The 25,188-nt window shown below is 47.1% G+C and overlaps 1 protein-coding gene and 1 long non-coding RNA gene across 8 annotated transcripts in view; one reads left to right on the top strand and one right to left on the bottom strand.

The window, feature by feature from the left end:
- LOC139245861 (uncharacterized) overlaps positions 1–7,535 on the top strand; it is a 33,897-nt gene extending 26,362 nt beyond the window's left edge. For all 6 annotated transcript variants that reach the window (XR_011590137.1, XR_011590139.1, XR_011590136.1 and 3 more), the window contains one exon: positions 7,125–7,535. This is a non-coding gene — a long non-coding RNA (uncharacterized lncRNA). The remainder of the gene's footprint in view (positions 1–7,124) is intronic.
- LOC139245860 (zinc finger protein ZFP2-like) lies at positions 6,201–24,005 on the bottom strand. Of its 2 annotated transcripts, XM_070871344.1 has the most exons (4): positions 23,935–24,005; positions 20,498–20,584; positions 12,190–13,284; positions 6,201–6,985 (listed from the first exon to the last, which is right to left on the bottom strand). In XM_070871344.1, the coding sequence occupies exon 3, from the start codon at positions 13,175–13,177 to the stop codon at positions 12,224–12,226; it is 954 nt and encodes a 317-aa protein (XP_070727445.1). In that variant the 5' UTR covers positions 13,178–13,284; positions 20,498–20,584; positions 23,935–24,005; the 3' UTR covers positions 6,201–6,985; positions 12,190–12,223. The 2 variants fall into 2 exon arrangements, with proteins under 2 accessions (XP_070727445.1, XP_070727444.1); XM_070871343.1 differs by lacking the exons at positions 6,201–6,985; positions 23,935–24,005 and adding an exon at positions 23,775–23,887 and having other exon boundaries at positions 8,648–13,284.
- Between the last annotated feature and the right edge of the window lie 1,183 nt (positions 24,006–25,188).

Below are 25,188 nucleotides of genomic sequence, written 5' to 3'. Positions count from 1 at the left end.
CACAATACAGCAAAATTCTAAGGGGCAAAGTGTGTAAGAAAGACAAGCCTGAAGGCTCTGTGCCTCAATGCGAGGAGTATTCGGAATAAGGGGGACGAATTAACTATGCAGATAGCAACTAACTGGTATGATGTAATTGGCATCGCGGAGACATGGCTCCAGGGTGACCAAGGCTTGGAACTCAACATCCAGGGGCATTCAACATTTAGGAAGGGTAGACAGAAAGGAAAAGGAGGCAGGGTGGCATTGTTAGGTAAAGAGGAAATTAATGCAATCGTAAGAAAGGACATTTGCTTCAATGATGTGGAATCGGTATGGGTGGGGCTACGGAATACCAAAAGGCAGAAAATGGTACAGGGAGTTGTGTACAGACCACCAAACCATAGTAGTGAGGTTGGGGACAGCATCAAACAAGAAATTAGGGATGCATGCAATAAAGGTACAGCAGTTATCATGGGCGACATTAATCTACATATAGATTGGGCTAACCAAACTGGTAGTAATGCGGTGGAGGAGGATTTCCTGGAGTGTATTCGGGATAGTTTTCTAGACCAATATGTCGAGGAACCAACTCGGGAGCTGACCATCCTCGACTGGGTGATTTGTAATGAGAAGGGACTAATTAGCAATCTTGTTGGGCGAGGCCCCTTGGGGAAGAGTGACCATAACATGGTAGAATTCTTTATTATGATGGAGAGTGACACACTTAATTCAGAAACTAAGGTCCTGAACTTAAGGAAAGGTAACTTCGATGGTTTGATGCGTGAATTGGCTCAAATACACTGGCAAATGTTACTTAAAGGTTTGACGGTGGATCGGCAATGGCAAACATTTGAAGATCACTGGATGAACTTCAGCAATTGTACATCCCTGTCTGGAGTAAAAATAAAACTGGGAAGGTGGCTCAACCGTGGCTAACAAAGGAAATTAAGGATAGTGTTAAATCTAAGAAAGCGGCTTATAAATTGGCCAGAAAAAGCAGCAAACCTAAGGACTGGGAGAAATTTTGAATTCAGCAGAGGAGGACAAAGGGTATTATTAAGAGGGGGGAAATTGAGTATGAGAATAATCTTGCCGGGAACATAAAAACTGACTGCAAAAGCTTATATAGATATGTGAAGAGAAAAAGATTAGTGAAGACACACGTAGGTCCCTTGCAGTCGGACTCAGGTGAATTTATAATGAGGAACAAAGAAATGGCAAACCAATTGAACAAATACTTCGGTTCTGTCTTCACGAAGGAAGACACAAATAACCTTCTGGAAGTACTAGGGGACAGAGTGCCGAGTGAGAAGGAGGAACTGAAGGATATCCATATTAGGTTGGACATTGTGTTAGGGAAATTGATGGGATTGAAGTCCGATAAATCCCCGGGGCCTGATAGTCTGCAACCCAGAGTGTAAGGAAGTGGCCCTAGAAATAGTAGATTCATTGGTGATCATTTTCCAACAGTCTATCAACTCTGGATCAGTTCCTATAGACTGGAGGGTAGCTAACGTAACATCACTTTTTAAAAAGGGAGGGAGAGGGAAAGTGGGTAATTCTAGACTGGTTAGCCTGACATCAGTAGTGGGGAAATTGCTGGAATCAATTATTAAAGATGAAATAGAAGCGCATGTGGAACGCAGTGACAGGATCAGTCCAAGTCACCATGGATTTATGAAGGGGAAATCATGCTTGACAAATCTTCTGCAATTTGTTGAGGATGTAACTAGTAGAGTGGACAAGGGAGAATCAGTGGAAGTCATGTATTTGGACTTTCAAAAGGCTTTTGACAAGGTCCCACACAAGAGATTGCTGTGCAAAATCAAAGCACATAGTATTGGGGGTAATATACTGACGTGGATAGAGAACTGGTTGGCAGACAGGAAGCAGAGAGTTGGGATAAATGGGTCCTTTTCTAAATGGAAGGCAGTGACCTGTGGAGTGCCGCAGGGCTCCGTGCTGGGACCCCAGCTCTTTACAACATACATCAATGATTTGGATGAAGGAATTGAGTGTAATATCTCCAAGTTTGCAGATGACACTAAAGTGGGTGGCAGTGTGAGCGGTGAAGGGGACGCTAAAAGACTGCAGGTTGACTTGAACAGGTTAGGTGAGTGGGCAAATGCATGGCAGATGCATTATAATGTGGATAAATGTGAGGTTATCCACTTTGGGGGCAAAAACGCGAAGACAGAATATTATTTGAATGGTGGCAGATTAGCAAAAGGGGAGGTGCAACGAGACCTGGGTGTCATGTTTCATCAGTCATTGAAAGTTGGCATGCACGTTCAGCAGGCGGTGAAGGAGGCAAATGGTATGTTGGCCTTCATAGCTAGGGGATTTGAGTATAGGAGCAGGGAGGTCTTACTGCAGTTATACAGGCTCTTGGTGAGGTCTCACCTGGAATATTGTGTTCAGCTTTGGTCTCCTAATCTGAGGAAGGGTGTGCTTGCTATTGTGGGAGTGCAACGAAGATTCACCAGACTGATTGCCGGGATGGCAGGACTGACATATGAGGAGAGACTGGATAACCTGGGCCTTTATAAATTGGAATTTAGAAGGATGAGAGGGGATCTCATAGAAACATAAAAGATTCTGACAGGACAGGATAGAATGTTCACTATGTTGGGGAAGTCCAGAACCAGGGGACAAAGTCTTAGGATAAGGGGTAGGCCATTTAGGACTGAGATGAGGAGAAACTTCTTCACTCAGTGAGTTGTTAACCTGTGGAATTCCCTGCCACAGACAGTTATTGATGCCAGTTCATTGGATATATTCAAGAGGGAGTTAGATATGGCCCTTACGGCTAAAGGGATCAAGGGGTATGGAGAGAAAGCAGGAAAGGGGTACTGAGGGAGTGATCAGCCATGATCTGATTGAAGGGTGGTGCAGGCTCGAAGGGCCGAATGGCCTACTCCTGCACCGATTTTCTATGGTTCTATGAATGAGATTTGATCTTCTGGAAACATATAAGATTATGACAGGACTGGACAAGGTGGATGCAGAGAAGATGTTTCCACTGATGGGGGAGACTATAACTAGATGGCTTGATGTTAGAATAAGGGGCCGCCCATTTAGAACTGAGATGACGAGAAATTTCTGCTCTCAAACGGTTGTGAATCTGTGGAATTCGTTGCCTCAGAGAGCTGTGGAAGTTAGGACATTAAGAAACTGTCTATTTCTGTCTTAAATTTATTTAAACGATAAGGGGTTAAGGGGTTATGGGGAGCGGGCAGGGAAGTGGAGCTGAGTCCATGATCGGATCAGCCATGATCTTATTGAACGGAGGAGCAGGTTCAAGAGGCCTTATGGCCTACTCCTGCTCCTATTTCTTCTGTTCTTATTTATTGAAAATATACAGGAATGTTTCCTGACTCAACATGTTAATGAAGTAACTTGGGAAAATTATATATTGGATGTGGTGTTTAGTAGTGAGCCTGACCTCCTATCAGGTCTCCGTGTGGGGGAACATCTGGGCAACAGTAATCACATTGTAGGGTCCCAATTGGCCAGGAGAACCAAAGTGACTGAGAACCTGCAACTCGCACCGCATTTCAGAAGGGCAAACTTCTCCAAAATGGCAGAGGACTTGCAACAGGTAAATTGGCCAACCCGACTCGGTGGTGATGTGACCGATGTTGAATACAAATGGAACGTATTTCAGAATTAAAATGTGGAAAACTAACGTAGCCAAAATCTAAAGATGGAAATGTGGTAAGAAAAAGCCAAGGTGGCTGACTGGCTCTGTGCAAAGACAAATAACATGTAAACAGAAATGTCTCTATAAATTAAAGAAATTTAACACACAAATAAATAGCGTTGAATACAAAGAAAACGGAAGCGGCTATTCGATCAGCAAAAAGGTTATTTGGAAAAAAGAATTGTAGCCAACTGTGGCAGTCATGGGAAGAGCCTTTTTTATTTGTGTAAAGAGTCAGAGAACTATCAAAGACTGTGTTGGGCCACTGAAGGGTGTTCAAGGACCGGTTACAAAGGACTCACTGAGTATGGCGGAAATATTAACCAGCACTTTGATGAGTCTTCACCCTTGAAGATCATGCAAAAATATTAGAATTTAATAACACTAGTTTTCCTCAGTAACATTAACATAGATAAGAATATTGCTTTAGAAAAAAAGTAAGAACTTAAAAATACATAGAGTAGCCAGCCGAAGGTCCTCCGGGACATGGGACATGTGCTGTGTGAGGGTTCTCCGGGAGATGGGACATGTGCTGTGTGAGCCCCTCCGAGAGATGGGAAATGTGTTGTGCGAGGGTCCTCCGGGAGATGGGACATGTGCTGTGTGAGGGTCCTCCGGGAGATGGGACATGTGCTGTGTGAGCTCCTCCGGGAGATGGGACTTGTGTTGTGTGAGGGTCCTCCGGGAGATGGGACATGTGCTGTGTGAGGATCCTCCGGGAGATGGGACATGTGCTGTGTGAGGGTCCTCCAGGAGATGGGACATGTGCTGTATGAGGATCATCCGGGAGATGGGACATGTGCTGTGTGAGGGTCCTCCGGGAGATAGGACATGTGCTGTGTGAGGATCCTCCAGGAGATAGGACATGTGCTGTGTGAGCCCCTCCGGGAGATGGGACATGTGCTGTGTGAGGGTCCTCCGGGAGATGGGACATGTGCTGTGTGAGGATCCTCCGGGAGATGGGACATGTGCTGTGTGAGGGTCCTCCAGGAGATGGGACATGTGCTGTATGAGGATCATCCGGGAGATGGGACATGTGCTGTGTGAGGGTCCTCCGGGAGATAGGACATGTGCTGTGTGAGGATCCTCCGGGAGATAGGACATGTGCTGTGTGAGCCCCTCCGGGAGATGGGACATGTGCTGTGTGAGGGTCCTCCGGGAGATAGGACATGTGCTGTGTGAGGATCCTCCGGGAGATGGGACATGTGCTGTGTGAGGGTCCTCCGGGAGATGGGACTTGTGTTGTGTGAGGGTCCTCCGGGAGATGGGACATGTGCTGTGTGAGGATCCTCCGGGAAATGGGACATGTGCTGTGTGAGCCCCTCCGGGAGATGGGACATGTGCTGTGTGAGGGTCCACCGGGAGATGGGACATGTGCTGTGTGAGGGTCCTCCGGGAGATGTGACGTGTGCTGTGTGAGGGTCCTCCGGGAGATGGGACATGTGCTGTGTGAGGATCCTCCGGGAGATGGGACGTGTGCTGTGTGAGGGTTCTCCGGGAGATGAGACATGTGCTGTGTGAGCCCCTCCGGGAGATGGGTCATGTGCTGTGTGAGGGTCCTCCGGGAGATGAGACATGTGCTGTGTGAGCCCCTCCGGGAGATGGGTCATGTGCTGTGTGAGGGTCCTCCGGGAGATGGGACATGTGCTGTGTGAGGATCCTCCGGGAGATGGGACATGTGCTGTGTGAGGGTCCTCCGGAAGATGGGATATGTGCTGTGTGAGCCCCTCCGGGAGATGGGACATGTGCTGTGTAAGCCCCTCCGGGAGATGGGACATGTGCTGTGTGAGGGTCCTCCGGGAGATGGGACATGTGCTGTCTGAGGGTCCTTAGGGAGATGGGACATGTGCTGTGTGAGGGTTCTCCGGGAGATGGACATGTGCTGTGTGAGCCCCTCCAGGAGATGGGACATGTGCTTTGTGAGCCCCTCCGGGAGATGGGACATGTGCTGTGTGAGCCCCTCCAGGAGATTTGACATGTGCTGTGTGAGCCCCTCCGGGAGATGGACATGTGTTGTGTGAGGGTCCTCCGGGAGATGGGACATGTGTTGTGTGAGGGTCTTCCGGGAGATGGAACATGTGCTGTGTGAGGGTCCTCCGGGAGATGGACATGTGCTGTGTGAGGGTCCTCCGGGAAATGGGACATGTGCTGTGTGAGGGTCCTCCGGGAGATGGGACATGTGCTGTGTGAGCCCCTCCGGGAGATGGGACATGTGCTGTGTGAGGGTCCTCCGGGAGGTGGGACATGTGCTGTGTGAGGGTCCTCCGGGAGATGGGACATGTGCTGTGTGAGCCCCTCCGGGAGATGGGACATGTGCTGTGTGAGCCCCTCCGGGAGATGGGACATGTGATGTGTGAGGGTCCTCTGGGAGATGGGACATGTGCTGTGTGAGCCCCTCCGGGAGATGGAACATGTGCTGTGTGAGGATCCTCCGGGAGATGGGACATGTGCTGTGTGAGCCCCTCCGGGAGATGGGACATGTGCTGTGTGAGGGTCCTCCGGGAGATGGGACATGTGCTGTGTGAGGGTCCTCCGGGAGATGGGATATGTGCTGTGTGAGCCCCTCCGGGAGATGGGACATGTGCTGTGTGAGCCCCTGGCCTGTATGTTTAGTAGCTCACTGCACTCTGGAATGGGCCTTACAGATAGGAAGGAGGCTAAAGTAGTCCCCATTTTTAAAACAATGTGACAAGGCAGACCTGGGTAACTATAGGCCCATCAGTTTAATATCAGTAATAGGTAAGATGCTTGAAAGAATCATAAAGGATGCAATATATGAATACTTGGATAGGGAGGGACATATTAGGGAAAGCCAACATGGCTTCATAAAGAGTTCATGTCTCACAACTCTAATTGTATTTTTTGAAGAAGTTACAATGTTGGTGGATGAGGGAAGCCCAGTAGACATTGTCTGCTTAGATTTCCAAAAACCTTTTGATAAGGTATCGCACAAGAGGCTTCTCTAAGATCGGAGTCTCTGGTATTTGTGAAATATATTGAAGTGGATACAGAACTGGCCGGCAGGATGTAGGTAAAGAGCAGTTTTTGATGGATTTGGATCTGTTTGGAGACCAGTCACCAGTGGTGTCCTGCAGGGATCAGTGTTGGGACCATTGCTTTTCCCTATTTTTATTAATGATCTGGATTTTGGGGTTGGGGCACAATTTTGAAATGATACCAAGATCTGTGCGAGTGCTCGAACTGTAGAAGTGGCTCGTCTGATTCAGGCAGATGTTGAAGTGTTGGGACACTGGCCTCATGACTGTGTTGTAGGTATTAGGCACCCTCGGGCAACAGCACCTGTAGGATAAGGTTAGAATTAAATATGTAACATGTAACTTGTACCATAAAATGGTAACCAGTGAAGCCTCAAGGGATTTCTGTTAGCTGAAATAGACTGCATTCCTGGAGACTGATACTTGTTGTTTCCCACACACAGGACCAGCATGCAAGCTCTGCAGGTGTCTCTAATCAGCATACCTCAGGACCAAATGTTCTAGTAACAATACGGCTCTGTAGCTGGATGGGGATAAGGAGGCTACCCAATTCCAGCATCCAAGGACAGTAAGATAAGAGAAGCCCAGGCCATGTTACAAGACACATGAGTCATCCCTAGCAACACACCCCTTCGCAACACATCTCTTGGCAACACATGAGCCACTTTACGTATAGAGACTAACGCTATTGGTCTAATGTAACTGTAGTAAACTGTTGTATGTAACTGTAGTAAACTGTTGTAAAACCTATAAAGATCCATGAAACCCTTTGTTCAGCGGAGAGAAGCCTGGACTCAGTCTTGTGATTTCCTCCCCGCTGGCGTAATTAAAGGCCGCACTGGCGTTGGAACCGACTCTGAGTGTTGAGTGATTCTTCTGATAAAAACTAACACTAACAACTGGAAAATGATGTATAACTTAGATAAGTTCAGTGTTATGCATGTGGGCAGGGCAAATGCTCAACATTCATACACCCTCCAGGGAAAGGCATTAAAGATGGTGGAGATAGAAAGAGATTTAGACATTCTAGTGAATACACCCTTAAAGGTACACGAGCAATGCAGTGCAGCGACAGTTAGAGCAAATAGGGTGCTGGGGTGTATCCATAGGACAATTCAGTATAAGACGAGGAGTACTGTTTTGTCCGAGTACAAGACCTTAGTCAGGCCACACTTGGAATACTGTGTCCAGTTTTGGTCTCCTCACATGGTGGGTGATATTGAGGTTCTGGAAAGGGTCACTCGACTAATTCCAAGTCTAAAGGATCTTAGTTATCAAGATGGGTTAAAAGAGTTGGGACTCTTTACCTTAGAGCAGCGTAGACTTAGGGCGATATGATTGCGGTTTATAAGATAATGAAAGTGAAAGAGAATGTTCCAGCTGACTGTTTATTTCACTTAAATAGGTTAGGCAGGACCAGGGGACACAAATTTCAGTTGTACAAGGCTAGATCTAGGTTAGACATCAGGAGGTGGTTCTTTTCCCAGAGAACAGTAGACCTCTGGAACAAGCTGCCCTCTCATGTGGTGGATACAGACTCATTGAATTCCTTCAAGTAAAAGCTGGATTTGTTTCTGGCTGCGGCGGAGATTAACACTTACAGAAGGTAGGTACTGCAGGGAGTTTCATGGCCAGAGTGATCTCCTGGACTAGTTTCCATCACTTGGGTTGGAGAGGAATTTCCCAGATTTTATTTTCCCAAATTGTCCTAGGTTTATTTTAAATCTGTATTTTTGCCTCTCCCAGGAGATCACATGGATTCGGGTGGAGTGGAGTGTATACGCTGTGATATATCGCAATTGTGTGGGACAGGCTTGATGGACCAGATGGTCTTTACCTGTCCGTCATTTTACGTATGTATAAAATGCTTCATCTACACTGTCCTATTTAACACTACCAGAGCAGGTACAGCACGGCTTAGATACAGAATAAATCTCAGGCCCCGAATTTGAGCCCACAGGCCCCGTGGTGACAGGCCCCGGGTGAGCGGTGTCACTGGCCGCCATCTTGCACAGGGCGGGATCAGGGCGCATGCGTGGCCATCTTCGTTCAGGATCAGAGAGTGGGCGGGGCTTCAGAGTCTCTGTTCCCAACTGGGTCCCAGTGCCCGGGAGATGGAGCATCCTGGGCAACACATTTTTCTTCTTCATAGAATCAGAGACTGGTTACAAAATGGAAGGAGGCCATTTGCCCGTCGAGCCTATGTTGGCTATCTGCAAGAGCTTCTGCTAATCCCACTCCATCTACTCTGACCAGACCTCTAATGATTTTGAACACCTCTGTCAAATCTCCTCTCAATCTTCTCTGTTCTGAGAACAACCTCAACTTCTCCAGACTATCCACGTAATTGAAGTCCCTCATCCCTGGATTCATTCTCGTAAATCTTTTCTGCACGCTCTTAAAAGGCCTTCGCATGCTTACTAAAATGTGGTAGCCAGAATTGCTCCAGTTCAGTCAACAAGCTCCCCGCTGGAGTGGAACTATACTGCAGAACCAGTGGGAACCTGTTCAACCTTCGTCGTCTCCAGGCCAGGTCCAAGACCACCTCAATCTCTGTCGTTGAGCTACCGTACGCGGATAATACCTGTGTCTGCGCACATATAGAGGCTGAACTTCAAATCATAGTCGACGTATTTACTGACGTTACGAAAGCATAGGCTTTACACTAAACATCCATAAGAGAAAGGTCCTCCACCAGCCTGTCCTCGCCACATAGCACTCCCCACTTCACCCACCCCCCGTAGTCATCAAAATCCATGGCACGGCCCTGGACAGTGTGAACCATTTCCCATACCTCAGGAACCATTTGTCAGCAAGAGCAGACATTGACGACAAGATTCAACACCGCCTCCAGTGCAGCCTTCGGCCGCTTGAGGAAAAGTGTCTTTGAAGACCACGTCCTCAAATCTACAACCAAGCACATGGTCTACAGGGCTGTTGTAATACCCACCCTCCTGTATGGCTGAGAGACATGGACTATGTACAGTAGACACCTCAAGTTGCTGGAGAAATACCAATAACGATGTCTCCGCAAGATCATACAAATTACCTGGGAGGACAGACACACAAACGTTAGCGTCATCGACCAGCCAACATCTGCAGCATTGAAGCACTGACCACATTTGATCAGCTCCGCTGGGCAGGCCACACTGTTCGCATGCCAGACACGAGACTCCCAAAGCAAGCACTCTACTCAGAACTCCTTCACAGCAAACGAGCCAAAGGTGTGGCTGATGAAATGTTACAAGGACACCATCAAAGCCTCCCTGATACACCTGGGAGTCCCTGGCTAAAGACCGCCCTAAGTGGAGGAAGAGCATCCGGGAGGGCGCTGAGCACCTCGAGTCTCATCGCCGAGAGCATGCAGAAATCAACCGTGGCATCAAAAAGAGCGTGCGGCAAACCTGTCCCACCCAGCCCTTCCCTCAACGACTATCTATCCCACCTGTGACAGGGACTGTGGCTCTCGTATTGGACTGTTCAGCCACCAAAGGACTCATTTTTAGAGTGGAAGCATGTCTTCCTCGATTCGAGGGACTGCCTATGACGATGATGACGACCCAGAACTGCACACAATACTCCAGTTGAGGCCGAACCAGTGTTTTATGCAGGTTCAACATAATATCCACACTTCTGTACTCTATACCTCTATTCATGAAAAATAGGATCCCGTAAGTCTTTGTAACCACTTTCTCAACCAGCACTGCCACCCTCAGTGATTGGTGCACACATACTCCTGGGTCTCTCTGTTCACGCACCCCTTTACAATTGTACCCTTTAGCTTATATTTCCTCTCCTCTTTCTTCCGACAAAGATGTATCACTTTTGAACATTTCTACGTTAAATTTCATCTGCCACATAGACACGCTGGTGTAATGGGTGGGCTGTTCAGCCACCAAAGGACTCATTTTTAGAGTGGAAGCTAGTGGGCCTAAACACATTGGAGTGCAGAAGAATGAGAGGTGATTTTATCGAAACATAAGATAATAAGGGGGTTCGAAGTCTATCACTACCTCCTCACGGTTCACTGTACTTCCAAGTTTTGTGTGAGCTGTAGATTTGGAAATTGTGCCCTGTACATAGGTCATTAATATAGATCAAAAAAAGCAGTGGACCCAATACCGACCCCTGGGGAACACCACTTCCTCCAGTCTGAAAAACAACCATTCACCACGACTCTGTTTGTGTCACTTAGCCACTTTCATATCCATGCTGCCACTGTCCCCGTTATTCCATGGGCTTCGATTTTGCTGGTATTGGTAACACGCCTGGAATCACTAAACACAAAACCCAGTCTGTTAATCACTTTCAGCTACTGGACTTAGCATGTACCCTACAGCATCTCTTCTACATTCAATATGTGAATAGAGCATCACGCCTGCAAACCTGGTTTAAGTTCATATCCACTCAGCAAATCTATTAAAGAAAAGCCTATAGGCCAATGACACACTGTTAAGGTGCCAGTGTGTTGCTGGTTTGATTAGCATTTTGCCTGTAATAGACTCTGTATTTTGGTCTCCATATTTACAAAAGGATATATCTGCATTGGAGGCTGTTCGGAGATGGTTCACTCGGTTGATTCTGGAGATGAGGGGATTGACTTATGAAAATAGGTTGAGTAGATTGGGCCTAAACACATTGGAGTGCAGAAGAATGAGAGATGATTTTATCGAAACATAAGATAATAAGGGGGTTCGACAAGGTGGATGCTGAGAGGATATTTCCACTCATAGGGGAAACTAAAAGAAGGAGACATAGTCTTAGAATAAGGGACCACCCAATTAAAACTGAGATGAGGAATTTCTTCTCTGAGGGTTGTAAATCTGTGGAATACTCTGCCCAGGAGAGCTGTGGAGGCTGGGTCTTTGAATATATTTCAGGCGGAAACATAGACAGATGTTTGAGCGATTAAGGGAGTACAGGATTATGGGGAGCGGGCAGGGAAGTGGAACTGAGTCCATGATCAGATCAGCCATGATCTTATTGAATGGCGGAGCAGGCCCGAGGGGTCAAATGGCCTATTTATTATGTTCTCATGTTCTAATTGAACATTTCTCCCAGTCTAACCTTGTCTGTAATGAAATATGTGTCATTTAATAAGCCTCAAGTCCTTGCTCATGTCTGCTGCAGATTCCAGAGTTGATTCCAGAGATGAGGGGGTTGACTTATGACGATAGGTTGATTAGGTTGGACCTAGACACATTGGAGTTCAAAAGAATGAGGTGATCTCTGTGTGGCCCTGAAGGACTGTGTCCAGGCTGAAGTTCTGTTCCCCCTGTAAAATCCTCCCCACAGAATGTCCTTTCTCAGCTCCAATCAGGTGATGCGAAACACTCAGGTGGTAAAGACAAAAATCCACAGCAATGTGTTGAAAGCAACACTAATTTGTGTGTCTATATCCCAAATATTAAACTCCAATCCAGTTACAGGAGTTATTAACATCAGCGTTACAGGATTTATAAACCCCAACTATCAGAATTAACACAATTTAGTCCAGGATGTGATTACCAGCAGCAATAACAACAGAATCCAACCCCTGCAGTCACTTGTGAACTCGCTGGTGTCTCAGCAGGTTGCCTGACAGAGAGAATCCCTTCCCACACTCAGAGCAGGTGAACGGCCTCTCCCCAGTGTGAACTCGCTGGTGTGTCAGCAGGTGGGATGACCGAGTAAATCCCTTCCCACACTCAGAACATTTAAAAGGTCTCTCCCCAGTGTGAACTCGCTGGTGTTTCAGCAGGTGGGATGATGCAGTGAATTCCTTCCCACAGTCAGAGCAGGTGAACGGCCTCTCCCCAGTGTGAACTCGCTGGTGTATCAGCAGGCTGGATGATGCAGTGAATCTCTTCCCACACTCGGAGCAGGTGAATGGCCTCTCCCCAGTGTGAACTCCCTGGTGTATCAGCAGGCTGGATGATACAGCGAATCCCTTCCCACACTCGGAGCAGGTGAACGGTCTCTCCCCAGTGTGAACTCGCTGGTGTATCAGCAGGCTGGATGATGCAGTGAATCCCTTCCCACAGTCGGAGCAGGTGAACGGCCTCTCCCCAGTGTGAACTCGCTGGTGTATCAGTAGGTGGGATAACTGAATGAATCCCTTCCCACACTCGGAGCAGGTGAATGGCCTCTCCCCAGTGTGAACTCGCTGGTGTTTCAGCAGGTGGGATGATGTAGCGAATCTCTTCCCACACTCGGAGCAGGTGAACGGCCTCTCCCCAGTGTGAACTCGCTGGTGTATCAGCAGGTCGGATGACTGAATGAATCCCTTCCCACAGTCGGAGCAGGTGAACGGCCTCTCCCCAGTGTGAACTCGTCGATGTGTTTCCAGCTGGGACGGGCAGTTGAAACGTTTCCCACAGTCCCCACATTTAATTGGTTTCTCCCCAGTGTGACTGCACTTGTGTCTCTCCAGGTTGGACGATCGACTGAAGCCTTGTCCACACACAGAGCACGTGTACCGTTTCTCCCCACTGTGAACGGTGCTTTCTGCTTCCATGGTCAAAAGCTGATGATATTCCAGTCCCGATGTATTGAGTGACCGTCAGATCTTGAGGTGATGTTTGGTTTGAGCTTCCAGTCTACAAATCCTTCCCTTTTAACACCCTGTAAAGTGAATTTTAAACAGGAAAAAGTGAGTGTGAGAGAGAACCCACAAAAACACAAAGGCAGGTTGTGAAATTGAGCTTAATGAATCTGTTCATTTGTGGGGCCGGCACTAGAAAAAAGTGACCATGAAAGCTGCCGGATTGTCGTAAAAACACATCTGGGTCACTGTTGTCATTCAGGGAAGGGAACACACTCCCTCGACAGGCCCACATGGGAAATTGTTGTTCCCACTGGGCCCAGAATTACTGGGGGTGATACCCAGCAGCTTCTCCCCGCTCTCCATCCAGCTCAAACTGATGTAACAAATAGACCCACACAGGAGGCCAGTGAATGACTTCCACATCCAGCGCCCACCCTGATACAGAGCGGCTGGGAATTGCTGGGCCTGCTGTATGTTGTTGTTTGCCTGGTGTGGGGGAGGTGCTGCCCCCGGGGGTTGCTGGGGCCGGGCCCGGTGGCTCTGACTCGGGGACCGGGAGCCGCGCTTGGCATTGCCCGGGGACCGAGAGCCGCACTCGGTGTTGTCCAGGGACCGAGAGCCTCACTCGGTGTTGCCCGGGGACTGAGAGCCACACTCGGTGTTGTCCGGGGACTGAGAGCCACACTCGGTGTTGCCCGGGGACTGAGAGCCACACTCGGTGTTGTCCGGGGACTGAGAGCCACACTCGGTGTTGCCCGAGGAATGAGAGCCTCACTCGGTGTTGCCCGGGGACTGAGAGCCACACTCGGTGTTGTCCGGGGACTGAGAGCCACACTCGGTGTTGCCCGGGGACTGAGAGCCACACTCGGTGTTGTCCGGGGACTGAGAGCCACACTCGGTGTTGCCCGAGGAATGAGAGCCACACTCGGTGTTGCCCGGGGCCCGGGAGCCGCACTCGGTGTTGCCCGGTGACTGAGAGCCGAACTCGGTGCTGCCCGGGGCCCGAGAGCCGCACTCAGTGTTGCCCGGGGCCCGGGAGCCGCACTCGGTGTTGCCCGGGGACTGAGAGCCACACTCGGTGTTGTCCGGGGACTGAGAGCCGCACTCGGTGTTGCCCGGGGACTGAGAGCCACACTCGGTGTTGCCCGGGGACTGAGAGCCGCATTCGGTGTTGCCCGGGGCCCGGGAGCCGCACTTGGTGTTGCCCGGTGACTGAGAGCCGCACTCGGTGCTGCCCGGGGCCCGAGAGCCGCACTCAGTGATGCCCGGGGCCCGGGAGCCGCACTCGGTGTTGCCTGGGGACTGAGAGCCGCACTCGGTTAAAAAGGAGGCAGACAAAAAGCAGGAAACTATAGACCAGTTAGCCTAACATCTGTGGTTGGGAAAATGTTGAAGAGTTCATTTTTAAAGAATCAATAGCACGACATTTGGAAAAGCATAATTCGGTCAGGCAGAGTCAGCATGGATTTATGAAGGGGAAGTTAAGTTTGACAAATTTGCTGGAATTCTTTGAGCATGTAATGAACAGGGTGGATAAAGTGGGTCTTTTGTATTTGGATTCCCAGAAGACATTTGACAATATGCCACATAAAAGGTTACTGCACAAGATAAAAGTTCACGGGGCTGGGGGTAATATATTAGCATGGATAGAGGATTGGCTAACTAACAGACAACAGAGAGTTGGGGTAAATGGTTCATTCTTGGGTTGGCAATCAGTGACTAGTGGGGTGCCGCAGGGATCAGTGCTGGGACCCCAGCTATTAACAATCTATATTAACGACTTGGAAGAAGGGACCGACTTTAACGTAGCCAAGTTTGCTGACGATATGAAGATGGGAGGAAAAGCAACGTGTGAGGAGGACACAAATAATCTGTAAAAGGACATAGACAGGCTAAGTGAGTGGGCAAAAATTTGGCAGATGGAGTATAATGTTGGAAAGTGTGAGGTCATGCATTATGGCAGAAAAAAATCAAAGAGCAAGTTATTATTTAAATGGAGAGAGATTGCAAAGTGCCGCAGTACAGCGGGACCTGGGGGTACTTGTGCATGAAACACAAAAGGTTAGTATGCAGGTGCAGCAAGTGATCAGGAAGGCCAATGCAATCTTGGCCTTTATTGCAAAGGGGCTGGAGTATAAAAGCAGGGAAGTCTTGCTACAGTTACACAGGGTATTGGTGAGGCCACACCTGGAATACTGCATGCAGTTTTGGTTTCCATATTTATGAAAGGATACACTTGTTTGCAGGAAGTTGAGAGAAAGTCCACTGAGTTGTTTCCGGAGATGAGGGGGTTGACTTATGAGAAAAGGTTGAGGAGGTTGGGCCTCTACTCATTGAATTCAGAAGAACGAATGAGAGGTGATTTATCGAAACGTATAAGATAATTAGGGGGTTTGACAAGGTGGTAGCAGAGAGGATGTTTTCACTGATCGGGGAGACGAGAAATAGGGGCCATAATCTTAGAATAAGGGGCCCTCCATTTAAAACTGAGATGAGGAGGAATTTCTTCTCTGAGAGTTGTAAATCTGTGGAATTCGCTGCCTCAAGAGAGCTGTGGAATCTGGGACATTGAATATATTTAAGACAGAGATAGACAGTGTCTTAACCGATAAGGGAATAAGGGGTTATGGGGAGTGGGCAGGAAAGTGGACCCGAGTCCATGATCGGATCAGCCATGATCGTATTAAATGGTGGAGCAGTCTCGAGGGGCCGTATGGCCTGCTCTTGCTCCTATTTTTTATGTTCTTATTTTTTAATGTAGTCTCGTATGGGAGTGTGGATTTTACTCATATCTGTCCATCTCTGGTATGTGGATGAGGATTTTACTCTGTATGTTAGTTTCTGATACGAGAGCGTGGATTTTATCCTGTTCCTGTCAATTTCTGGTAATTGCCTGTGGGTTTCATTCTGTATCAAAAAGGGCCACATTACTACATAATTCTAAAAGGATAAAGAGTGTTAAAAAAGGCTCTGAGTCTCAAAGTGAGGATCATTGGTAATAAGGTGGACAAATTAACTGCACATATAGCTGTTAATGGATATGATGTAATTGGGATTACAGAGACATGGCTCCAGGGTAACCAAGGCTGGGAACATAATATGCAGGGGTATTCAATATTGAAGAAAGAAAAGGAGGTGGGGTAGAGTTAATGGTTAAAGAGGAGGTTAATGCAATAGTAAGGAAGGACATTGGCTGGGATAATGTGGAATCTGTATGGGTCGAGCTGCGAAACAACAAAGGGCAGAAAACGTTTGGTGGTCTGTAAACAAACCCAACTAACAGTAGTAGGAAGGTTGGGGATGGCATCAAAAAGGAAATTAGGGAGGCGTGCAATAAGAGTACAGCAGTTACCATAGGTGACTTTTACCTACATATTGATTGGGCGAACCAAACCGGTAGCAATATTGTAGAGGAGGATTTCCTGGAGTGTATAAGGGATGGTTTTCTAGACCAATATGTCGAGGAACCAACTAGAGAGCCGGCCATCCTAGACTGGGTCTTGTATAACGAGAGAGGATTAATTAGCAATTAGTCGTGCGTGGCCCCATAGGGAAGAGTGACCATAATATGGTAGAATTCTTCATTAAGATGGAGAGCGACACAGTTAACTCAGAGACTAGGGTCCTGAACTTGAAGGAAACTTCGATGGTATGAGACGTGATTTGGCTGGGATAAACAGGCGAATAATACTTAAAGGGTTGATGGTGGATAGGCAATGGCAGACATTTAAAGATCACATGGATGAATTAAAACTATTATACATCCCTGTCTGGCGTAAAAATAAAACATGAAAGGTGGCTCAACCGTGGCTAACCAAGGAAATTAGGGGCAGTGGCACATAAATTGGCCTGAAAAAGCAGCAAACCTGAGGACTGGGAGCAATTTAGAATTCAGCAGAGGAGGACTAAGGGTGTAATAAGGAGGGGGAAAATAGAATATGAGAATAAGCTTGCAGGGAACATAAAAAACTGACTGCAAAAGCTTCTATAGATATGTGAAGAGAAAAAGATTAGTGAAGTCTAATGTCAGCCCCTTGCAGTCAGAATCAGGTGAATTTATAATGGGGAACAAGTAAATGGCAGACCAATTGAACAAATGCTTTGGTTCTGTCTTCACTAAGGAAGACACGAATAACCTGCCGAAAATACTAGGGGACCGAGGGTCTAACGGGAAAGATGAACTGAGGGAAATCCTTATTAGTCAGGAAATGGTTGTAGGGAATCTGATGGGACTGAAGGCCGATAAATCCCCAGGGTCTGATAGTCTGCGTCCCAGAGTAGTTAAAGAAGTGGCCCTAGAAATAGTAGATGCATTGGTGGTCATTTTCCAACATTCGATAGATTCTGGATCAGTACCTATGGATTGGAGGGTAGCTAATGTAAACCCACTTTTTAAAAAATGAGGGAGAGAGAAAACAGGGAATTATAGACCGGTTAGCCTGACATCGGTGGTGGGGAAAATGCTGGAATCAATTATTAAAGATGTAATAGCATAGCATTTGGAAAGCAGTGACAGGATCGGTCCAAGTCAGCATGGATTTATGAAAGGGAAATCATGCTTGACAAATCTTCTTGAGTTTTTTGTGGATGTAACTAGTAGAGTGGATAAGGGAGAACCAGTGGATGTGGTGCATTTGGAATTAAAAAAGGCTTTTGACAACGTCCCACACAAGAGATTAGTGTGCAAAATTAAGGTACATAGTATTGGGGGTAATGTATTGATGTGGAGGGAGAACTGCTTGGCAGACAGGAAGCAAAGAGTGGGAATAAACGTGTCCTTTTCAGAATGGCAGGCATTGACTAGTGGGGTGCCGGAAGGTTCAGTGCTGGGATCTCAGTAATTTACAACATCCATTAATTATTTAGATGAGGGAATTTAACGTAATATCTACAAATTTGCAGATGATACTAAGCTGGGTGGCAGTGTGAGCTGTGAGTCGGATGCTAAAAGGCTGCAGGGTAACTTGGACAGGTTAGGTGAATGGGCAATTGCATGGCAGATGCAGTATAATGTGGATAAATGTGAGATTATTCACTTTGGGTGCAAAAACAGGAAGGCAGATTATCTGAATGGTGACAGATTAGTAAAATGGGAGGTGCAAAGAGACCTGGGTGTCATGGTACATCAGTCACTGAAGGTAGACATGCAGGTCCAGCAGGCAGTAAAGAAAGCAACTGGCATGCTGGCCTTCATAGCAAGGCGATTTGAGTATACGAGCAGGGAAGTCTTACTGCAATTGTACAGGGCCTTGCTGAGACCACACCTTGAGTATTGTGTGTAGTTTTGGTCTCTTAATCTGAGGAAGAACGTGCTTGCTATTGAGGGACTGCAGCGAAGGTTCACCAGACTAATTCCCGGGATGGCAGTACTGACATATGAAGAAAGACTGGATCGGCTAGGCTTACACTCACTGGAATTTAGAAGAATGAGAGGGGATCTCATAGCAACATATAAAATTATGACGGAACTGGACAGGTTAGAGGCAGGAAGAATGTTCCTGATGTTGGGGAAGTCCAGAATCAGGGGTCACAGTCTAAGGATAAGGGGTAAGCCTTATCGGACTGAAATGAGGAGAAACTTTTTCACCCAGAGTGGTAAACCTGTGAAGTTCTCTACCACAGAAAGTTGTGGAGTACTGTTTGTTGGATTTATTCAAGAGGGAGTTAGATGTGGCCCTTACGGCTAAGGGGCTCAGGGGGTATGGAGAGAAAGCGGGAGTGGGGTACTGAAGTTGCATGATGAGCCATGATCATATAGAATGGTGGTGCAGGCTAGAAGGGCCGAATGGCCTGCTCCTGCACCTATTTTCAATGTTTCAATGTATCTTTCCATTTTTGGTGAGTGAGTGTGTATTTTGTGCTGTATCTGTCCATCTCTGTGATGTGAATGTGAGCTCTACTGCATACCCGTCATTCTCCAGTATGTTAGTATTGTTTTACTGTGTACCCCCAATCTCTTATAGTATTGGTTTTACTTTCTAACTGTCAATTTGTGTTATGGAGGTGAGTGTTTATGCTGAATCTGTCGGTCTCTGGTAAATGAGTCTGAGTTTCACTCTGTTTCTATCTGTGTCTGCGATGTGAGTGTGGGCCTTTCTCTGTATCTCCATTTCTGTTATGGGAGTCTAGGTTTTATTCTGTACCCGTCAAGTTCTGATATGTGATTGTGGGCCTTACTCTATAACTGCCAGTTTCTGTTTAATTGCGAGTGGGCTTTCCTTTGTACCTGTCAGTTTCTGGAATGAAAGAGAGCTCTTTACCTTGTACCTGTCAATTACTGGTTTGTGAGTCTGGGCATGTCACTGTATGTCAATTTATGATATGGGAATATGGATTGTAATAAGTCAGCCTCTGATGTGTGAGTGTGGGTTTTATACTGTATTTCTCAGTCTCTCATATGCAAATGTGTGTATTTTTCTGTAACTGTCGGGTTTTGTTGTGTGTTCAGGTTTAATCTGTGCTTCTCAGTTTCTGCTATGTTAGACTGTACCTATTTGTTCCTGCTTCTTGATTGTATGTTTTAGACTGTACCTGTCAGTTGCTGCTATGTGAGTGTGGAATTTACTCTGTATCTGCTTGTCTCTGGTATGTGAACATGAGAATCAATTGAACTTTTAACCTGTATTTCTCTGATATGTGTGTGAAGATTTTGCCTTCTACCTGTCATTGTTCAGATATGTGTGTGTGGGTTTTATTCTGCCCCTATCAGTTTCTGCGATGCAAGTAAAAACTTTACTGACTGCCTTTCAGTTTTTCGATATGTGCTCATGGGATTTACACTTTACCTGTCACTCTCTGGTATGCAAGTGGGGATTTTATTCTGTAACTGCCACTTTCATATATGTGGGTGTGTGTTGTATACTGTATCTGTCAGTCTGTGGTACGGGAATGTGGGGTTTATTCTGCACCTGTCATCTTCTGGTATGTTCGGGGGGTTTAAATACTGAATCTGTCAGATTCTGAAACATGAATATGGCTTTTGCTCTGTACCCATCAGCTTCTGATATGCTAATGTGGTTTATACTATCTGTTTGACATTTTTTCTGATAGATGATTGTCTTTTATTCTCTACCTGCCAGTTTCTGGCAAGTGAGTGTGGGTGTTTAATGTCAGGGTGATCTGTTTCAATGGTGAAACAGCATCTGATTCTACTGCTCCATGTGGCTGTAAGATTCACAATGTAACTCTGTCACTTCGGATCACTGTGGGACTGACAGCTTCTGCTGTCTGTGACAATAGACTTGAGGCCAGTTCTGTGTGTCTGTGCTCTGTGAGTGATAATCTACTTACTGTGTGTGAGAAGGAGCTGCCTGCACTGTTCCTTGTGTTCTGGGTGGAGGAAAGATCACATTTGTTCTGGCTGGTTGAATAATTTTGCTGTGAGAATAATAATACGAGAACATTATTAGTTCTAAGATATGGATGCAGGAGAGAATATGATGTACCTGAGGGAGCAACAATGTAGCTCTCAATCACCAGCAACACGGTTTTGGTGAACTCAGCTCACCGAAACAATATAACCCGTCTTTAAAATATCTTCTCCCACACTCCTCTCCTGTTGCCTGCAATAGATGACCTTGTGAAACTCCCCACATCCTCACTGTCAGGCTGTTTCCCCCGGACTCAATGCCGATCTCTGAGCCCATCTGCGGACACGCTCCCAATGCGCTGTGCTGCTGTAAGGAGGCTGCTGCTCGCTGCCTTACCCCGGGGCTACTGTGTCACCATTCCTGGCTGTTTTAAACCATCTTCTTCCGCTCACTGAGTGAATGGTGATTGCAGGCAGTGCTGGGGGAGGGGAGGGTGCATGTGCTCTTCTGCTCACTGGGAATTGACACAGGGGGTGGGGCTGAACCGCGCATGCGCAGCTCTCTGCAATAATTCAGCCTGTTAAAATCAAAGTGCACTTTTCCCAATTTACTTTTATCAGAATCTGAGCAAAGGAACTGGGCTTGGGGGGAAAGGACAGAGAATGATTAAAGCTGGGAGCTTTGTCCCTTGGAGATGCTCAATTTGAGATCATTCCGTGCAGGGTGTTTCTCTCCATGAGCCCATCTTCACAAAGCTATCCTGCAGCAACATCGGAGGGATGAGGGAGTGGGAGTGTTTGCTGGGACCGTGCAGGAGTTAATATCTAACAGAAACAAACTGAGATCAGTTTAATTAGAGTAAAACACTCGGTCACTGAGAGTAATACCGAAGTGGATAATCAAGGGGCTTTCATGAGGCAGGAACTTAATACAATCACTATTCATTATGAAGTAGAACTCGGTAAAATAATGGGACTAAAGGCAGACAAGTCACCTTGCCCTGATGGCTTACATCGTAAGGTCTTAAGAGAAGTGGCTGCAAAGATGGTGGACACATTAGTTGTAATCTACCAAAATTCCCTGGATTCTGGGTTGGTCCCAACAGATTGGAAACCAAAAATGTAATGCCTCTATTTAAAAAAGGAGGCAGACAAAAAGCAGGAAACTATAGACCAGTTGGCCTAACATCTGTCATTGAAAAAATGCTGGAGACCATTATTAAGGAAGCAGTCGCGAAACATTTGGAAAAGCATGATTCAATCCAGCAGAGTCAGTATCGCTTTATGAAAGGGAAATCATGTTTCACAAATTTGCTGGAGTCCTTTGATGATGTAAGAAGCAGAATAGATAAGGCGGAACCAGTGGATGTGGTGTATTTGGATTTCCAGAAGGCATTTGATAAGGTGCCATATAAGAGATTACTGCACAAGATAAACCTCATAGTGTTGGGGGCAGTATATTAGCATGGATAGAGGATAGGTTAACTAACAGAAAACAGAGAGTCAGGATAAATGGGTCTTTTTCCGGTTGGCAAATGGTGACTAGTGGGGTGCCTCAGGTATCGGTGCTCGTTCCTCAACTATTTACAATCTATATTAATGACTTGGAAGAAGGCACCGAGTGTAATAGAGCCAAGTTTGCCGATGATACAAAGATGGGGGGGAAAGCAAATCGAGAACACGAAAAATCTGCAAAGGGATATAGACAGGCGAAATGAGTGGGCAAAGATTTGTCAGATGGAGTATAATATGGGAAAATGTGAGGTTATCCACTTTGGCAGAAATAATAGAAAAGCAAATTATAATTTAAATGGAGAAAAATTGCAAAGTGCTACAGGACAGAGAGACCTGAGGATGTTTGTGCATAAAACACAAAAAGTTAATGTGCAGGTACGGCAAGTAATCAGGAAGGCGAATGGAACATTGGCCTTTATTGCAAGGGGGATAAAGCAGAGAAGTCCTGCTACAATTGTACAGGGTTTTGGTGAGACCACACCCAGAATACTGCATGCAGTTTGGTCTCTGTATTTAAGGAAGGATATACTTGAATTGGAGGCTGTTCAGAGGTTAATTCTGGCGATGAGGGGATTGTCTTATGAGGATAGGTTGATTAGGGTGGGCCGATACACATTGGAGTTCAAAAGAATGAGAGGTGATCTTATTGAAACATATAACGAGGGGACTGGACAAGGTGGATCCAGAGAGGATATTTCCACTCAGGGTAAACTAAAACTAGGGTGCATAGTCTCAGAATAAGGGGCCACCCATTTAAAACTGAGATGAGGAGAAATTTATTCGCTCAGATAGTTGTAAATCTGTGGAATTCTCTGCCCGAGAGCTGTGGACGCTTGGTCATTGAATGTATTTAAGGCAGAGATAGACAGGTTTTTGAGCGATAAGGGATTAAAGGGTGATGGGGAGCGGGCAAGGAAGTGGAGTTGAGTCCATGATCAGATCAGCCATCATCTTATTGAATGGCAGAGCAGGATCCAGGGGCCAAATGATCCACTCCTGCTCCTATTTCTTAGGTTATTATGTTCTTATGAGATAATAACCCTGTGACTGTATATGGGGACTCTAACCCTGGGACTGTACATGGGGACTCTAACCCTGGGACTGTACATGGGGACTCTAACCCTGGGACTGTACATGGGGACTCTAACCCTGGGACTGTACATGGGGACTCTAACCCTGGGACTGTACATGGGGACTCTAACCCTGGGACTGTACATGGGGACTCTAACCCTGGGACTGTACATGGGGACTCTAACCCTGGGACTGTACATGGGGACTCTAAACCTGGGACTGTACATGGGATTCTAACACTGGGACTGAACATGGGGACTCTAACACTGGGACTGTACATGGGGACTCTAACCCTGGGACTGTACATGGGGACTCTAACACTGGGACTGAACATGGGGACTCTAACCCAGGGACTGTACCCGGGGACTCTAACCCTGGGACTGAACATGGGGACTCTAACCCTGGGACTGTACCTGGGGACTCTAACCCTGGGACTGAACATGGGGACTCTAACCCTGGGACTGTACATGGGGACTCTAACCCTGGGAGTGAACAGCTCTGGGGCTTTCCTGTTACAATTGTCTGGGATGTAACCAGAAGCTGAGCACTGAGCAGCGCCTTTAGGAGATGGTGAGAAATCCGAGGTGTCAGAATATAACTCAGCTGTTACTTTACCAAGATGGCCGCGCATGCGCTTTGCTGCTCACTGAACAAAGATGGCGGAGAACAGACTCTGCCTTCCTGTACAAAGATGGCCGCCGTTACCCGGGGCCTGTGACCGGGAGAAAGCCTCGAGGCTGCAGCCGCCGATATTCCGGTTATTATTCCGGGCTTCCGGCAGGCACCAGGTGTTTATTAAGCCTCCCCGACTCCCCGCTGGTCCATTACTCACCTCCGCCCCGCTAAAAGTGAGCTGTTTTACGGAGCACATTTCACCACAGCCGCTCCGCCATTACACGCACCGCGCATGCTCCAAATACAGCCAGTTCTCGCGCGTGCGCACTGGTCCCCTGAAGTCTGGGGTCGGCACATTCTCCATCGCGGGGAATGCTGGGTAAATACCCAAGACTACTTAAGTGACTGGGACAGGATTTACTGGCCTCCCATTGGGCACTGAACCATGTTCATTCTGGCACTGAGACTTTGTTTCTGCTGCTCCAATAACCCTGTCCCTGAGCTGGAGATTAATGTTCTGTCTCAGTATTGTTTCAAACACCGGGTGTCCAATATTTCATTTCTCCACAACCATCATCATCATCACAGGCAGTCCCTGGAAGCGAGGATGATTTGCTTCCACGCCAAAAAGGAATGAGTTCACAGGTGTTTTAATGAAGGACCTAGTATTCCAGATCCCGAGCTACATCTTGAAGGGTGGAACCTGCCTGTGTTTGGATTTTGCACACCAGCCACCACACTGGCTTGTCAGAGCTCGGTCTTGGTCCAGTGGCAAGGATTATCCCAGACGATTGGAGACCAGCTGTGCTGCACGGACTGAGCGCACACATATACCAGTTTGGGCTGGCCCATGCTGCCGCTAGGCCCTTGCCCCTTCTGGGCCCCAGACTCATGCCTCTCCTGGGCCCCGGTCACGCCATTCTATAATCTATTGCCGCTCCTTCGCCCCTCCTGCTGTGCCTGCCCGTACTGCAATTAGCGACGTGACTTTGCAGCCGTTACCATCCTAAATGGAATGCCACCGCCGCACCCTGCTCCCTCTGATGGCCCCGACCTGCTGATGGTCATCCAGGCCGGGTCCCTGCCGCTGCACGGGAGACTAATTCATGTTCCCTTCCCTTCCATTTTGGGCCTTTTCTTACTCTAGATTATTTCACTTCTCACGCAATTCATCTTTTGCGACATCAAATCCCAAGCTTGTTTCGTTTGAGCATACGGCTTGTGGATGTCATACACTGAACCGGCGTGTCTCACTTTACACTCATTTGACGTTCCTTGAAAGAACTATCTTGCTTAAGACTGGAACTCTCTTATTTTCTATATTGTTTAACGATTTTTGAATGCGGTTAATAGATCTCCACACATACTGCATATTGCCTTTGAAATGTTCTGGTCTTTGTAATTGTCTTTGCTAATTTTGATGGGTTATTTGATTATAATTACTTGTTACTAAATGCGTTGCAGAAATTTT

This window comes from Pristiophorus japonicus, unplaced genomic scaffold (genome assembly GCF_044704955.1).
Source record: "Pristiophorus japonicus isolate sPriJap1 unplaced genomic scaffold, sPriJap1.hap1 HAP1_SCAFFOLD_244, whole genome shotgun sequence".
Classification (NCBI taxonomy): Eukaryota; Metazoa; Chordata; class Chondrichthyes; family Pristiophoridae; genus Pristiophorus; species Pristiophorus japonicus.
The sequence above is the reverse complement of the archived record's forward strand: the minus strand, read 5'-3'. Positions and strand labels throughout refer to the sequence as shown.

Excerpts from the sequence above, each read along its gene's own strand:
- LOC139245860 (XM_070871344.1), bottom strand. The coding sequence starts at position 13,177 with ATGGAAGCAGAAAGCACCGTTCACAGTGGGGAGAAACGGTACACGTGC.